General features: G+C 37.7%; 1 protein-coding gene across 1 annotated transcript in view; it reads left to right on the top strand.

Moving 5' to 3' along the window:
- The window catches only part of ano1a (anoctamin 1, calcium activated chloride channel a), a 52,839-nt gene extending 36,080 nt beyond the window's left edge, over positions 1-16,759 (top strand). The window contains exons 13-26 of the mRNA XM_053327973.1: positions 581-666; positions 1,831-1,842; positions 4,129-4,200; positions 5,763-5,837; positions 6,737-6,938; positions 8,028-8,139; positions 8,371-8,428; positions 9,085-9,185; positions 9,960-10,102; positions 12,725-12,877; positions 14,617-14,669; positions 14,869-15,053; positions 15,286-15,391; positions 16,517-16,759. Of these exons, the coding sequence (XP_053183948.1) occupies positions 581-666; positions 1,831-1,842; positions 4,129-4,200; positions 5,763-5,837; positions 6,737-6,938; positions 8,028-8,139; positions 8,371-8,428; positions 9,085-9,185; positions 9,960-10,102; positions 12,725-12,877; positions 14,617-14,669; positions 14,869-15,053; positions 15,286-15,391; positions 16,517-16,759 (1,601 nt within the window). The remainder of the gene's footprint in view (positions 1-580; positions 667-1,830; positions 1,843-4,128; positions 4,201-5,762; positions 5,838-6,736; positions 6,939-8,027; positions 8,140-8,370; positions 8,429-9,084; positions 9,186-9,959; positions 10,103-12,724; positions 12,878-14,616; positions 14,670-14,868; positions 15,054-15,285; positions 15,392-16,516) is intronic.
- The last annotated feature ends 749 nt before the right edge of the window (positions 16,760-17,508 follow it).

Raw genomic sequence — 17,508 nt, 5'->3', positions numbered from 1 at the left:
AAAATATGTTAGAATTCCAAACACTATAATCATAGAGCAAGGTTAGCAGCTGGTGATTAGTGTGTGTGTATTTATATATATATATATATATATATATATAAATATATAAGAGAGAGAGAGAGACACAGAGAGAGAGAGAGAGAGAGAGTTTGGATGGATAAAATGTAAATAGTTCACAAGTCTATAAATGAGTAGGTGTTCTGTACAGAATACATATTTCTGCATAACTACATGTTCATCTTATCAGTTATTTTAAGTTGAGGTAACATATTTAAAGTAGGACTATCAATACGACAGTTTTGCTATTCACACTCTGTATTCTTTATCATTTATTGATAGTAAATAGTATATACACGTACAGAAAAGTATCCAAAGAGATCACAATATTTGCTTGATGCCAGACTCAGTGTTAGCTTATTATTGCACAAGTGTTCAAGTATCAGCTTAGATTGTTATTGTGTTCAGCAGCATTATTATTGCACATATAATGAAGAAACAAATAGTAGATAGTGTATTGCACATTCCAACATAGGTGTGTTTTAGCATGTTTTCAGTTATCTGTGTATGTTTGCTTGTGTAGCGGTTCTCTTCATGGAGCACTGGAAGAGACGTCAGATGCGACTCAACTACATCTGGGACCTGACAGGCTTTGGCGAGGAGGAGGAGGTGAGATAATGCAACACATAACTTAATAAATATGAGCTGAATATAAGACTTACACAGACTTCATGTTTCATATTGATTACAGAAATAAAATATGACATGTAAATTAGTGAGTTTTAGAGGTGCTGGTAGGCAAATTCTGTTACGTTTTCGACAGCGCTACTGTAGCTATATTTCCCACCATTGCCTGTATTAATGCTAAGCTAACCTTAGCTTTCGAATTTAATGCACAGACAGGAGAATAGTATCCATTTTTTTTTACTTTACCAACAAAACGTATTGTAATTCTAAACTTTGAAGAACATTACAGTATTTGCATTACATTACATCATCATGACTTGTGTCACTCAACAAAAAAGCTAATTACATTACATTATGAACATAAAGGACCATATTAAAAACAGCTATAACTTTTAAAATATTGAATGTCTTTCCTCTCTTTAATTAAAACTATTCGTTTCCATTCATTAAAATACAAGACAGAAATCAATTTGCCACTTAAAGGTTATTTATTATGTCTACTGTTATTGTTGTTAATCTGATGCAGTGTACACCTTCCATATTAATGTGCTTTCAAATGTATAACCATGTAACAATTTGGTTGATGTGCCAATGTGGCCTGAATAACAAGTGGATTAAAAAGTAAGCTCAGTAAGTCACAAGTAGAATTCCTGCATGATGAAATAAGAGAAAATGAAAATTGAAACCATATAAACAGAATATGAATGACAAAATAGTAAAACACATGTCTCGTAGGAGAAATTATAACTGTACATTAATAAACACTTAAAATGTTCCTACATCTTCTTATAACTACATCAGTGTTTTTTAAACTATTTATGATATGTTTGTATACTGCTTATATTGTAAACAGGGACTTAAAGTACAGTGTTACCAATAGGGCTAAGATGAAGGCACAGGTCAGAACATGCATATGAATGTGACTCCTCTGGCTTTTTTCTGTAGTGAGTCATCTCTCAGTAAAAAATGTTCCCACACAAACACATCAAACCTCAGACATCAGTGCTGAAGCTTTTGTTTAAAAAAAAATATCATGATCAAATGGAACAGTGTAATCTTTTTATGAAGAAAGTTTTTGCTCTCATAATTTTTAGACTGCTGACTGATATCTTGTCCTTTTGTTTTTATGTGTGTTGTATTTTACAGGAGGATCTCAAGGTTTGGATCCAGCTTTGCTTTTTCTCTTGCTTTCTCATATATTTAAACTGACTTTCTTTGCAGTTGCTGTTAACAAACACTGATCTTTTCTCCCTCAAGGTGTCTAACAATCTGCCTCAGGTCCTTTCTCTTGAGGTCTTTTCTGTTAATCTCTTTGCTCCAGTCTATTCCCCCTCTGCCTCTCCTTCTGTGGGCCATCCTGATGCTGGTCATTCCTACAATCTCTTGTTAGTGTGGCATATCAACACAATTCTGTTGTTGTTGTTGTTATTTGGGTATGTTGATGGAATTGGAGTTGACAGAACAGTATGTTGACTCAACTCGTGTCTCACTCACTAATCCCCTTTGCTTTACTTTTTTTTCTTTACTTTTTTTTTTAGATTTTTTCATCATACCCATAAGACAGTACTACATAATAAAAGTCAAATAAATAAAGAGGTATTATATACAGACAAACACATTTCTACTTCAGAGGTAACATTAATAGTGGAAGTAGTAGAAAAGTTGTATATTTAACTATCAAGACGCAATAGAACTTCAGTCCTGGGGCCAGCAGCATCCTGCTGGATCGATTTTTTATTTGCTTTTTTAATCTCATGACAGCACAAACAATACAATCCTGTGGTAATTTTGATGAACAACAGGCTGTCATCCATCCATTCATCATGCTGGAGGGATTACATACAGGGTTTAATTTCAGGATTACATTACAGGTTAGATTACAGGATATCAGTTGATTTGTAAATGGCTTGATATAATTTGTTGGTATAATTATTTTGGCCCTTAATTATTTCCATAGATCAGAGCCCAGTTACAGCAGTTGTTACAAAAAGTAACTCTTTGTACAACAAGAAATCTGTAAGGGTCTGTACAGTCAGAGCACTGGATATTCCCATGTAAGACACATGGGCCCTCAGCTCAGCTCAGTCTTGGCCTTTATTGGACCCACAGGGGCATGTTGGCTGAGGACAAAATGTTGTGTCATGTCATATACTTCTCCAAAATCCACACAACCTTGGACAGGACCAAAAGAGATCAAAGACATATGTTAGCTGGTTCTAATTTGCTAATTTAATCTTGTTTTACGGCCCAGAACAATAATAGAATCATGACACTAACCTGATAACCAAGTGGTTTGGGGGCATACACAACGCATGCCAATGCCCTGAGCAGTGAGTCCTTGGTTTGATTCCTGTTTGCTGTTCATCACTCCCCTACCCTCTTTCACCATATTCCACCATATAAGGTTAAGAAACTAATAAAACTAAGAGTTTTTAATACTGACCATTTTATATCGTCCAATAAATCACCTCCAAATATAAGACCACATAAGAAAAGTTTAATTTTAATCTGCAGAAGTCTGGGTCTATAAGATTGTCATATGTTGTCTGTCCGAGGCTGGCTAGCCTTTTAGCTGCATCTGAATACTTCTGTCTGTCTGTTTCATGATGTCTGTCCTTCTGTACATCAGCTTGACACATGGACCTCCAGGCCAGGAGTGACTGTCTAACTCTCAGCTCTCTTTTCCAGTCTCTAGCGATGCAGTTTCCTCTGTATAGGCAGCGCTTTGTCATCCCTGTTGGCTTACTGCAGGCTGTACTGTTGCTGTTATAGGGGTGCACATTTAGCCCACACACCTCTAGCTGTATATTACATGGACATGAAATGTTAATATTATATTCCTCACAATAAAGGATCTGTTGAACTACAGTACAAATTAGCAGTCTGCCAGACACTTCCAGTCTTCTTCCTAAGCTGGGCTAAACATGCACTGGAACAGTCTGTACTAGACACCCAGCGATCTTATCAATAGTTATCTTGTTCTGTGATTCAAAACAAGCATATTTCTGAAAATGTCATGCTGTTCTTGTACAGTTAGGGCTATGGTTGAAGTGTTTGCCAAAGTGTGGCAAGCATTTTCATGCAGTAAACTGAACTGTAGCAACAAAAACTGTACACTGCAGTTTCAGGTTCCATGAGCTCAAAAATGAGTGTGGGTATCAACAGACTATCCCAACACCAAACTACAGTTTATTTTGGTGTTGTCTTTCCCATTTGATCTTTTATTGTGGCTTAATGCACGTCTCCCACTTCTCTTGCACAGGGCGCTATACTAAATCTGTATTACTCTTGCTTTCATGCAAACAGGCTGTGCATTTCATGTTTCTGTCTCCATTCTGAAATTCCATAAGGATCTTCTCTACTTTTTATTGTCTTGTACATTTGCTCTTCAGTAATATACAATGGTATCAATGACTATAACTTCTAAACTGATTTATTTTCCAGGACCACAACCGTGCTGAGTATGAGTTCCATGTAATGAAAAAGACCATGAGACAGGAGCATTCAACCCCCAAGGTAAAACTAGTTACATTTTGGCTGTGTGTTTAAATTGTCTCTATACAGTCAGACAAGTAGTCTTAAAAATCTCTGGAAAACCCTGGGAAAAATATTCTACCAATTAACACATAAGCTGCTACCATTTTCTGTGATGAGCAGCCCAGTAGAACAGTAACTATATGCATTCATCTGAACATACATGTCAATGACCCTGGTCAACTACACAGTCCATCAAAACAAAGTTTGGCACAGGCAAAGGTTATCAATTTGGCAACCAAGAATTGTACCTGTTCCTTTCTCACTTGTCATAATCTATTTATTTATTAGTCAGCTCCTGTCCATAAGAGACTCAGGTGTAGTTAGCTGAAGTGAACTGATTACTACCAGTGATGACTTACTTTACTCTTCTTTATTGTCCAAACATCAAACCAAAAGCCTGTCAGCCAAAAACAGACCAGTCCTCTCTACAGTAACAACCAAATGAAAACTAACCACTCTCCTCATCTTTTCACTATTTACTAACGTAGCATTAACGCTTCTTCACAGTTAGCTAACTGAACAGTCTGTGTAGAGAATTTGCAAACTAATAGTTTCAGTATTATTTTTGAGAAATAGCAGCGTGGTGTGAGTGCATGTGAAAACGGTCATTTGCGTGACTCTCACTCTGATTGCGTGAGAGTTGACAGCTCTACAGTGGTAAACTGTTCTGCCAAAAGTACCTTTTCAGGTTACTTCATTTCATCATAACAAACCGAAAGAAGTAGAAATCAGAGGAAATCAGATAATGCTATAGCACCCCCCTCCACAAATGATCACACCAAGTTGAAAACCTGGCTCCTTTCCTGTCTATGACTTCTTCCACATATTCCTTTTTGAAAAGGAATCAAACATACACATGTACAGCAACAGTCAAAAAGCTGACAGCGTTCTGGTAACATGCAATCAACACTGACAAGAGTAAGAATAATAGTGTCAGTGTTTATTGCTTCGTCAGCATCTTGAAACAGCTGATGAAATACTGAAACATGTTTTTTGTAGTAACTGATGACATTTATTCTGACATGTCCTGGAGTCGAGCATGTGCGTGTTGATCATTAGCCTTTTGTCTTGTACCAAGGTCACATCTTCCTGTTCATCAAATACACGCACACAGACACACACACACACACACACACACACACACACACACACACACATACAGTCGCCTGAGTTTTCTGACCCAATTCTCAGTAGGCCTGAATGTGACATGATAGCTTGCAGCGGAATTAGCTGTGCACCACTGGAGCCCCATAGTGTGTGTATATGTTTTATGGTGTGTGTGTGTGTGTGTGTGTGTGTGTGTGTGTGTGTGTGTGTGTGTGTGTGTGTGTGTGTGTGTGTGTGTGCATCTGTGTGTATCTGTGTGCATCTGTGTGCCCAAGGCATAAAGAGCTGCCACTGACAGAAATACTTGAGGTTGTGGCAGCATAAGGAGACATATTAAACACACATACACATCTAACCAGCTGAAGGTGCTGTTAACGATTCATAATATTTTATGTCCTCTGCATAACTATGTTTGTGTGTGGGGTTTTTTTTAGGGTGAGAAAGTGAAGCTGACATGTACAGACAGACTGCCAGCTTACCTGACTACAGTGGTTATAATGGGCTTTATGGTAAGTCTCAACAGTCCTGTGTTACATCATCCGCCTTTATATTTCTAATACATGTATGACACTTGAAGCAACGATATAATATAACCCTTTCCTTTTCTTCTTTAAATAACTGCAAATCCAGACAACAATTCAGTAAGGGAAAGCAGGGTTTACCTTTAGCCACAGTTTGTATTAGCATTACATTTGAGTCACAGATCTAAGCATCTATGACTCTAAAAGATAAAAACTCTGCAGTGTTTGAAAAACCCAGGTTGTATAACAACACAATCCCACTGTTCTGAAGGTATTTCCAGAATCCCAAAAATACTCTTCAAACAGTCTAGATGAAAAAGTATTCAGTTCTTTGCAAGTTGCAGATGTGTTTCCTAATCCAAACAAAGAGGTAGGTAGATGGTGGCTAAATGTTGCAAATTGGTATATTGTTGCTGATGATGTCGTGGCCGATTAAAATGTCTGAAACGCAACAAAATATTAAAACCTGTCTAAACCCATGGCTTATCAGGACTTATTGAGCTCTTATATTGCAGCATTTGTTGCTTTGTACAACAAATTCAGTACACTGGTGCAGCAATAAATAGGCTCAGGTGGGTAATGATCCATGTCAGAACAACCACCCGTATTATGTCCAACATACAACACATGCAAGCACTTGTGGCATGTCTCAACATGTAGACACCCAGGAAAAGGTGTCTGCTGCTTTACTTTGTCTTCTTTATTCTGCATATTTTCAATAAAAAAAAGATGAGATGCTGAAGTGCTGAACTATATTATATGTTTAATTTGCTTGGTTATGTGATTTAGAGATACAACTGGTATGACATCTTCCCCACCTTTTGTCATACTACAGACTGTCATCAGATTGTCCGATTAAATGTTCTCGTCTCTCTCCTGATTTATAGATCACTGTGACGTTTGCCATAGTCTTCGGGGTCATCCTGTACCGGATTAGCATTAAAGCAGCATTGCACATAAGCAACTACCCTGCAGCACGGTCCAACATTCGAGCCACTGTCAAAACCACCGCTGCCATCATCAACCTTATCGTCATCATCATCTTAGACGAAATCTATGCTGCGATTGCCCGCTGGCTCACCACGCTGGGTGAGGCACATTTCACTGTTGAAAAGGGCTAAAACAAACCAAGCATTAGTTTCTGACTGTAGATTCACTGGATCATTCTCATACCAAGCAGGGAATAGAGAACAATGTTAAAACGTGTTTTTGTCTTCGGTTCATGTTTGATATTAAATAGGGATGCACTGTTTGTGAAATTCGGGACCAATACTGATTTTTAAAATAAGAATGTGGCTGATAACCGATATATATCAATACCAATTGTATTTATTTATTTATTTTTTGATGACGTTATTATGTATTGTTATTTATTACAGGGAAACAAAGAAGTCATTGTAAAAAAAAATTAAAAAACTGAGTTTTCAAGTAATTCAGCCCATCGTTACACTATCTTTGAATGAGCAGAAATTCACGAAACTATCTTTAATAACTTTTACAACAAATAGTTTTTTTCCTTTTTTAAAAAAACAACTGCTTCAAAATCCCTCTATTCTGCTAAACAATTACCTACTCAAGAAGAAGATTTTTACTCTACTCCAAAGCCACTGCTACTGTTGCTACTACTGAAAACCGATGTTAGTCAACGAGGGGAATATTGGCTAATACTAATATTTGGCCGATATATTGGTGCATCCTTAATATTAAATAAAAGTTAAATAAGAAAGGACTTTATCAGATTGCATATGAAATGCATGCTAGCTTTGTACGACAGTTTGGGTAAAGAATATGTTTAAAGTTAGACTATAAAAAACAACACCTTCTTCCTGTTCCTTCCTCACAAAAAAAGAAAAAGTTTCCTACTTGTTGTTGTAATTAACAAGTTTGTGCACAGGTCAGCTAATGATTACAAAGCAAACTAAAAATAATTTTGGGAAAATAAAATACAACATGCCATCAGGCTGTAATCACCACTTGTGGCCACTGTTTAGCAAGGGTTACAAAGTCTCACTTTAAGCATATAACACTTGCAGCAACATTTTAAACCACAAACTAGTTTGACATTTGAATATGAATTCAAAATAGAACCACATAAATGTTTCACGAAGGGAAGTACAATCAAACATCTAAATATGTGAAGACCATCAGTCTCATTTCATGTTGTATTGACTTTTTCAGAGGTTCCAAAGACAGACCAGAGCTTTGAACAGCGGCTGATCTTCAAAACTTTTATTTTGAAGTTTGTCAATGCCTTCACACCCATTGTCTATTTGGCCTTTTTCAGGGGCAGGTAAGAAAATAACCTCTAACTGTTCCATATTATGACTTTATGACTATATTATGAATTTCTCTGGATCATTAGTTCAAATACACTAATCTGATACTGTTTTCACTTACCATTTGGTAACCACAATAATATAATATATGTGTGTGTTTGTATTGTGTGTACATGTGAACATAATCATACTGTATATCGGCTTTGATAGGCTTACAGCATGTGATGGTTGTATTTGGTCCACAGGCTTGTTGGGCGGCCAGGAAACTACCTGTATGTTGTTGGATCGTACAGAATGGAAGAGGTAATACACACTAAACACAGCAACGTTTCTTTAAACCGCGGAGCACTGTAGTTTTTAGAAACATTTGAGCCAATATAAACTACTGCACATTGTGAGTTCATGGTAATTAAGGAACATATCACCCAATGCAACAATATGGCTCATGTACCAGGCTTTGGATACACACACATTACTTGTTAGTAGGATCTATTCATTGTTGGTATTGGTTTTTTCAAAGGATTTGATAGTAAGGACAACATAAAATTGGGTTATGCCTTTATCCTTTCACCCCAATTCTTTTGTTTTAGAGAAGTTCAGACCTTAGTAGCCAGAAAACACTTGCCTGTTCTTTTGTCTTTAGCATGGACACCTTGGTTACAATGCATAACATAGGGATACACTCTGATCATTCTCGGATTGTCATTCCTCAATGTCAGTTAACTTCAGTTTTAATTTTGGTTATAACTACATTACATTACTAAAAAATATATTATTGGCAACCCTGAAATTCCATAAACATTGACCCTCTTGCTTTTGTATCCCAGTATGAACTGGTTTTGGTCTACTTCTCTTGATTGCACTTGTTTTAACTTTGCTACCACTCTCCCTCTGTGTCCTCCTCCCTCTATTTGATTTCCTGTCACTTTCTGACACTTCTTCACTTTCTTTCTCTCCAGTGCGCCCATGCAGGCTGCCTCATGGAGTTATGCATCCAGTTGTGCATCACCATGCTCGGCAAGCAGCTCATCCAGAACAACCTGTTCGAGATTGGCATACCGTGAGTGCAGAGCATACACCTAAAAAATGCTTAAACGTAAACTTTCCCAGGACTCTATCACGTGGAACACGGCACATACAATAGCTACAAAAGCTTTCAGTTCAGATCATAATACATAGGTTCAGCAAGGTATGGGACACATTATGCACACCCACTCAGTTATGCTTGCATCAGAGGAATTATTTGAAGGCCTGTCTAGTTTTCAGACCCACTACACCTGAGAACTAGACGACACCTTGCTGAACTCTTTGCAGCCTGCAATTTTCTCTGTATCGTCCTCCCATACTTGCAGTGCCCTGAACGGTGAAAAGTGGATTAGTGGATAACTTGGTGTAGAACAATGTAGACATGCAGTAATATCCATAAGTCTGTCATCTTGTTAGATATTCACCAATAACTGTAGGACATGATCATTACAGCAATGTCACCCTATACATATATATATATATATATATATATATAACCAAAATGTAGAAATGAGTATTTATGTTTCAAGGGAGAGTTATGTTTTAGAACTATTTTTAACTATTTCTAGAGCTAGGCTATCTATTTCTTGCTGCTTTCAGTAAGGAAAGCTAAGCTATTCACCTCTTTGCTCCAGATCCATTTTTTAGGCCTAGCATATTTCATCTGACTTTCAATGGTTTCATACTGTATTCTATGGAAATTCAAAATACAATTATTTAAGCTGGATATTCAATATTCAATAAAGTCCCAAAATGTCCAAAGAACAGTAAATGTTTTATTTCTGTTGTTGTTTGTTGATATGTACAGGAAACTAAAGAAACTGCTCCGGAAGAGGAAGTCAGAGTTGGACTCAAAGCAAGAAGAGGAGCTGAGCAACACAATGTACCGGCATGAGAAAGACCACATCCTGGGTCCCTTTGTTGGCCTCAGCCCCGAGTACATGGAAATGAGTGAGTCATCTGCAAATATGCTTGCAGTGTCTAAAAAGTGCGCAAACATACAGACTGTCAGGGTTTTGATTATTTTATTGTTTGCCAGGACATAAAAAACATGAATATCCTTAGCAAGAACACTCATATTTATCTCTTCTATGGGAATCACTGATTCAAAAATGATGTTCGAGAGATGCTTGTGCTCTCTGTTAACATCAGCCCTTTTAATACTTTGCAGTTAGAGTTATGTTAAGGTCAAAAGAAACAAGCATAATGGCTATAACCACTTTGAAACAATCATCTTAATACCCAGCTTCTATGTACCAACAAACACATTCAGTCATTCCAGCTTCTATGCTGATGTCTGACCGTTGCTTGACATCATAAATGCCAGATGTCAGCACAATCTGTTGACTTCATAGAATAAAGTAGCAAACATATTCACCTTCTACAGAACACAAATGAAACTCTATGTTGAAGTATGCTGTGTTGACCTTTAATTAAAAAAAAAAAATCTAATTTCATGTGTGTCGAGTGTAATTCAGTGATGTGGAAACCTCGTCCAAACCATGCTTCACACAAAGCAGAGATTTGTGTGAATGCGTGTGTATGTGTGTTTGTGTTTAATGAAGATAAGTAGATTAAAGCATCCTTGTTTTAATGGGGCTGGTGAAAGCTCATGACTAATGCTGCTGTGTAATTGCTCCTTAAGGATCAACATTAATAAGCAGTTGATCCATTCATTCCACTAGAGGGGAAGATATCTATGTGATAAACACTGGCTGAGGCTTATCATCTTAGCAAAGATCCCAATATTAATGAGAAAATTAAGTCTAAGTTGCAGTGTCTGAGGTCCAATGTCGTAGCACAAAAAAATGGTTACAGTCTTTCCCAGTTTAGTTTCACTGTACATTACATTGTGTGAGGAAGGACGGCGCCAAAGATGAGTGACAACTCTAGTAATGACAAAACCTTCCTCCACCCTCTTTTCTAAAAAGAGCGACAAAACAAACCAATGACTTCTCAAACGCCCCAGCATTCATTGTCGTTACTGTGAACAGCAGTGAGTCAGGTGTGACAAAGTATTTGGTGCAAAGTGCAGCGTACTGGAGCTGACAGTGAAGAAAATATTGGATATCAGTGTGGGTTGCACTGCATTAATGTCTGATATAAAGCAGCATTGATCATTTCACCTCCATTTAATTGAATATTGATTGAACCACAATTGTGTGTTTTCAGTCAGTGATTGAGAAAAAACTAAATCAACATCTATGTGCATTGTTTTAAAATGTCAGAAATAATCACTTTAAAGCTGCACTTATTCATTTTTTTATATTTGCTATGGAGTGTGTGTAATGTGTAATGAGTCCCACAGTTGTGCAGTCCCTCTTTCGCTCTATTGAACTTTTTAGCCTACTTTTAGCTCATTATTTTGGTTTTCTGGCTTACAAATTCCACTCTCATCAACGTCATTTCCAATAGAAGCACACAGCTGGAAAAAGCTTGGATAAACCCACTGCACACTAACTGCCCAGTACCAAATACGTCATCAGTTGACCAAAGTTCCAAATGAATGTTGCTCCATGTTTTCAAGCTGTGTAAATGAGTAATTATTGCCATCACATTTGTGACATAACATATATAAACGGGTTGCAGCTGCTATGGCAGCGGGCCAATCATGTTGCATTGAATTGAAGAAAGCTTGCATTGATTAGCTGTCCATACAAATAGTCATATTTCCTAGCTCTGGGTGCAAAAAGGATCAGATGCAGGTTAAGTTAACTGTTTTCCAAATCAATAAAAGAAATCTGTTGTTTTAAGAGCTACTTATGTTGTTTTAGTTGACAACAGCTGCAACTCATCTTTTCTGTTGCTATTATTCATGGATGTAGCTATGTATCTAGTTTAATCCTGCCTGCTAAACTCTGGTTGATCAACTGTTTTTACCAAGCAGTGGAAATATTCATCAGTGATTCTGACACCAGGTCTGTTTGAATCACTCAACAAGTCTGAGGTGTGGGCGGCAATTAAGTAGTCTGGGACCTATACTGCCCCTAAGTGGCAAAAACATAAATGAATGTAGCTTTAAATGAACTGAGATTTCTGCCTGTGGTGCAGCTGTCTACTGGTAATCTCCTCTGTAGTGCTCCAGCAACTACATCCATATTTTCCAACAGAAAATCTATAGAGCTCCAGGGGTTAGGATTAAATGCATGTAGTGGTGAACAGTGTGGAATCATGAATGCAGTGGAGTATTTAGGCATCTTTTTGGCACCACTCTGATATTTCCTCAAGGTAGAAGTATATGACTGTTTAATAGCTTACCATTGTTGTGTTTGTTTTACTGCCTCTTATAAGAGGCAGTAAAACAAATGGACAGCAGTGGTTTAGAGCAAATGTAATCTTAGACCTTGTGTTGATTTTGTCCTCAGTTACTGCAAAATGTCAATATCTCTGTCTGTTTTTAAAATCAGTCGTAACATTCTATGTGTCCTGTGCTGGGTTGATGGATGCCATCAGATTTCATTTCACTCGAAATTGACAGGTGGTTGACAGTCGTCCAGTTGAATAAAAGTTAACATGCTAATTCAGTAACTTGAACAACCGCTCATTTCTCCTGTGTTCTGTTTCTTCTGTTAGTCATCCAGTTTGGAATGGTGACTCTTTTCGTGGCCTCCTTCCCTCTGGCTCCACTCTTCGCTCTTCTGAATAACATCATAGAGATTCGACTGGATGCTAAGAAGTTTGTTATGGAGCTGCGCAGGCCGATTGCGTGCAAAGCCAAAGACATTGGTAGGTGTCCACCGCCTCAGCCAAAATAAAGTGAGAAGCAGTCTCCCTGATATGCTGTGTTTATTCCTTTTCCGCTTCTTCATCCTCATCATGGGTTTTCAGTATGACAAACTACACTAACTCAGACAGTATATGAACCACACACAGCACAGAACAGTGTTAAAGAATGAATACAAGGCACTATCAAAAACACACTTAACTCAAACACTCAACATTCACTGACTATGGCAGGTGTCACAGTGGAGACATTACGCTGGAGGCCATTGATGATTTTTGGAGACAGAAAGCTCAGATATAAAGTCACCAAAAGGGTCTAAACTACGCATTGGAGGGATATATTAATCATTTTATTCTTGAGAAGGTCGATAAAAAGCTTCAGCTACAAAATGTACAGATAAACTGCATCTCGTTGCCATCACCATCTCAGACAACATTGTTGACATCGAAGTGCCACTGAAGTAAAGCTCAGAATATAACAGCCTTTTTACCATCTTTACCAATAGTGTCTCCATTAGTTTGGCTTTACAGTATTTACATTGAATCATTCAGAATAATGTTTGCCAACCTTTGTTATCTCGGCTATTACAGATAAGTTAATGAAGCTAAGCTCCAGAAGTTAATGTTAGTTTAACTAGAGCCCCTTGGATAACAGCTAACAATGATGTACGATCACTAAAGTACAAAAACTAGAACAAAATAGGCCAATGAACTCCCAGCACACAAAGTGACATTATGAACAACACAGCTAGGAGCTAACTTTAGGCTAGCTTTAGAAATGTTAAAGATAACTTTATATTTCTTTCCAGCAAAGTGACAATATGTTGCCTCAAATACGATGGTGACTTACCTTAGAACAGATGTAGACACCTTGTTAATTTTATTCACGTTGAGTTGTTGATGTGGTCTACTGCACAACTTTATCCAAAGAAGACACTTTTCTTGGTTGAGATGTGGCTTAGGAAAGGGTAAAAAGCACACCCCGTCGACCAGCCTCTCAGGAAACTTAGTGTCGGGGTTGCATGTATCCCATGAACACTGTTTGACCATTTTTAAATTTCAAATCTCAGAAAAACCACAGAAAACCGAACAAAAGCGGACTCTGCAATGCATTTCAATGGACATGCAGGCAGAGAAGGTCCGAGTGTATGGGGGATGGCTTCACGCACTGTGATTGGCTCATTGCGTTTGAGGGCGGGACTTAGCCATAGGTCAATTACAGAACTACAGGTACTGTCACTACTGCCATCTACTGACCAAAACCAATATCACATTAGAGCTGTTTAGGGTGAGAGCAGCTAATAGAATAAAAGGGATACAGAGCATTTTGAAAAATGCTATAAATAATACAGTTAAATAGTAGAATGAAAGAATGTAATAATAATTCTGGACATTGCCGTAAACACTCACATGTCTGGGATGTCTATATCATAATGTAATAATTGCAAAGGTAGTGATTCTTGGACAACAAATCTGTAAATGCACCAGATATTGTGCATTTGCAGATGTAAATGAGTAAACTTTTCTTTACTCCTTTCTTTTCCATTCTTTTGACATGAATCTGATGTTCCAGACAACCTACCTGTGACATTCCTACAACACATCACACTATTAAGTCTGTCCAACTCTGATCCTCAGAGTTCTAGTGCCATCTAGTGGTGGCTGGTCCTTATTGACCCCATACTTTATCAGGATGTTGAAACTGATGATTTATTCATAATGAACGATCTCTCTTTTTGCAGGTATCTGGTACAATCTCTTAAGAGGCCTCAGCAAGGTAGCAGTCATTGTTAATGTAAGTCCTTACAGTCACTCTACAGATGTACTGCAAAATATGAAATGATAAAACACAAAACACAGCTTGGAAATGACAGTTTAGTCAGCATCAGCTTATGGAGATCTTTTCCTCTGTAAATCAAGAAAAAAAGACAGAGACAGTTTTTTCTGATCATTTAATGAAGACAGTATATGATAAACAGTTTTCTGTCCCTCAGGCTTTTGTCATCTCCTTCACTTCTGACTTCATCCCACGACTCGTCTACCAGTACATGTACAGTCCTGACGGAACCATGCACGGCTTCATCAATCACACTCTGTCCTACTTCAACGTCACTGACTTTCAGGAAGGCACAGACCCTATCCAGCCAATGCACCTGGGCTATAAAGTAGACATATGCAGGTAAGGTGTCAGTTATTAACTAAGTAAACGTAATTTGTGAAATTGACTGAGATTAATCTTCCAAGGACAATATTCAGGCCATTTAAAACTGACCCCCAAATAAATTATTCATTATCCCTCAAAAAAACATATTGCATTTGCCAACATAATGATCTGCTTATTTATGGGGAATGTAATATGGACATCATGACAAAGATTTTTAAATATGTTGTGAAAATAATCATATTTTCAGATATAAAGACTACAGAGAGCCTCCCTGGTCGAGCACACCATATGAACTGTCCAAGGAGTTCTGGGCCATTCTGGCAGCCCGCCTTGCTTTCGTTATTGTCTTTCAGGTTTGCAACAACACACATATACATTATTAATCTATAAGATTATGTTAATTAACTTTTGTTATTTATATTGTGTGTAAGCAAAGCAAACAAACATGGAACCAGATGGATTTATATTCCAAACAAGACATTGTAGCTTAGTGTGGTCTCATGCACCATTTATCATCATTACTTCATAGATTACAGTTTTACCCATACAAACGCTCCACTGTGTAAAATCTGTGTATGGAAGCCCCAAACCCACCGGGACAATTAATAATTTGTTAAATCGTGACCTGCCAAAGAACTGCAGCTGAAAATGAGCTGCAAGCAAACTCTGGTTCACATACTGTATGTATCAATCGTATTTTCAGTTGTAGTATTATCATCAATTGTATTATTAATTGTTATGAATAATAATTTAAATTATGATGATTCATTTGTATTAGATTTATTTGTACTACGAACAGATATTGTTGCAGAAAAAGCCTTCATTTCAGCCAGTTGAAACTTAGGATTCTTCTCAATATGTATTTTCAATTAAAAACAAAAAAAAAACACCTAGAGTCAAAAAGTCACTAGGTCAGGCAAAGTTCAGTACAGTAATAGATTTACTGTGTCAATCTGTGTCTTGCATTCTTTTATACCCATCCGAGGTGGAGCCTATTTGTCCTGACCATGACCATTCTCTCACAGATTACCTCAACTATGGCTCTTTGAAGTGTTACTAGAGCTCTTACACCTCCATGGCTTCAGTGTGCTGCCAAAACAATTAAACAATGCATGCTACAAAAAGTTATCTGCCATCATTTTGTATGGTTGGATATCTTCAGAATGGTAAAATAATGATTATGCAGTTACCTGGTTCATTCTCATAGTGAATGATTTTCTAACTTGATCAATACTATAGTGATAATATCTGAAGAGATGGAAAAAATTCCCCACAATATCAATGTGTTACTGACTACTATTGACTATTACAGAGTAACTGTGTTAAGTACTGAGCTTTACAGGTATTGGTAGGCATATTTTTTTCAATTTCAGACAGCGCTAGCCAGCTTAGATAATCAATCTCTAGGCAATAAAGCAAATTAGTGTTCTTGTGTTGTTGGTGTATTAAAGTGCTGTCTGTTCCTTTGTCCTGCTCAGAATGTGGTGATGCTCATGAGCGACTTTGTGGATTGGTTGATCCCAGACATCCCTAAGGACATCAGCCTTCAGATCCACAAGGAGAAAATCCTCATGGTGGAGCTCTTCATGAAGGAGGAGCAGGGCAAGAGGCTCGCAGCACGGGACAACCACAACCAGGACAACTACACTTCTCCCTCATCCACCAACCATAGCCCACCACAACCCCGCTCACGAACTGTGTCTCAAGCAAACTGTTGTTAAACTGCCAGCTGCAAACAAACTAACTGCTCACAGCTAGCTGGGACGGGTTAAGCTATCTATTAAATAGCAAATCTTTTACTGCTTTCGCATTATTTGGGAATATCTGCAAGACTCAGCTGGTAGTCACAACTTACAACTTGGACGTGTGAACCATTAACCAAAAATCCAGCAAATAGTTAGACATTAAACTGCAATAGGATTTGTGATTACAAAACATTATTTATTGGATGTATTTGAAAGGAACAAGCCATTAGCTCCATTTGACTCCACAGGAATTTCCTTGTTGATGAGATCAGCATTCAGGAGGTCTGATAAAACAGTGCAAAATCTCACCTGGAACCTAATGTGAATCACATTCTCAAGGAGCAAGCTCATCTCTCCCATGGGACATGAATGCAGCTTTTGTACAAAAAACAGCTTCCATCAATCCGTCCAAATGGTCCTGCTGAGAAGAACTTCCTCCTGATATCTCATCAGTGAGATGCAAGGCAAAAGAAGAAAAACTCAGACAAGCCCCTTTTTTTTGCACAATTATATACAAATTCAGAACTTACAATTGTACATTTTTGAATATGCATTATCCTAAGGCACATGTGCTTTGCTTGTTTAGTTCGTTCGCAAGGTTTTGGACCACTGTCTGCAAAAAGCAGCTTGTTGATCTGTACTATTCTTTTGTAGAAGCACCATATTGCTCATGACTTTTTATGTTTTGAGCACGAAACAAACAGTCTAATAGTGCTCAGTGGCAT

Source organism: Scomber japonicus, chromosome 1 (genome assembly GCF_027409825.1).
Source record: "Scomber japonicus isolate fScoJap1 chromosome 1, fScoJap1.pri, whole genome shotgun sequence".
In the NCBI taxonomy this organism is placed as follows: domain Eukaryota; kingdom Metazoa; phylum Chordata; class Actinopteri; order Scombriformes; family Scombridae; genus Scomber; species Scomber japonicus.
The sequence above is the reverse complement of the archived record's forward strand: the minus strand, read 5'-3'. Positions and strand labels throughout refer to the sequence as shown.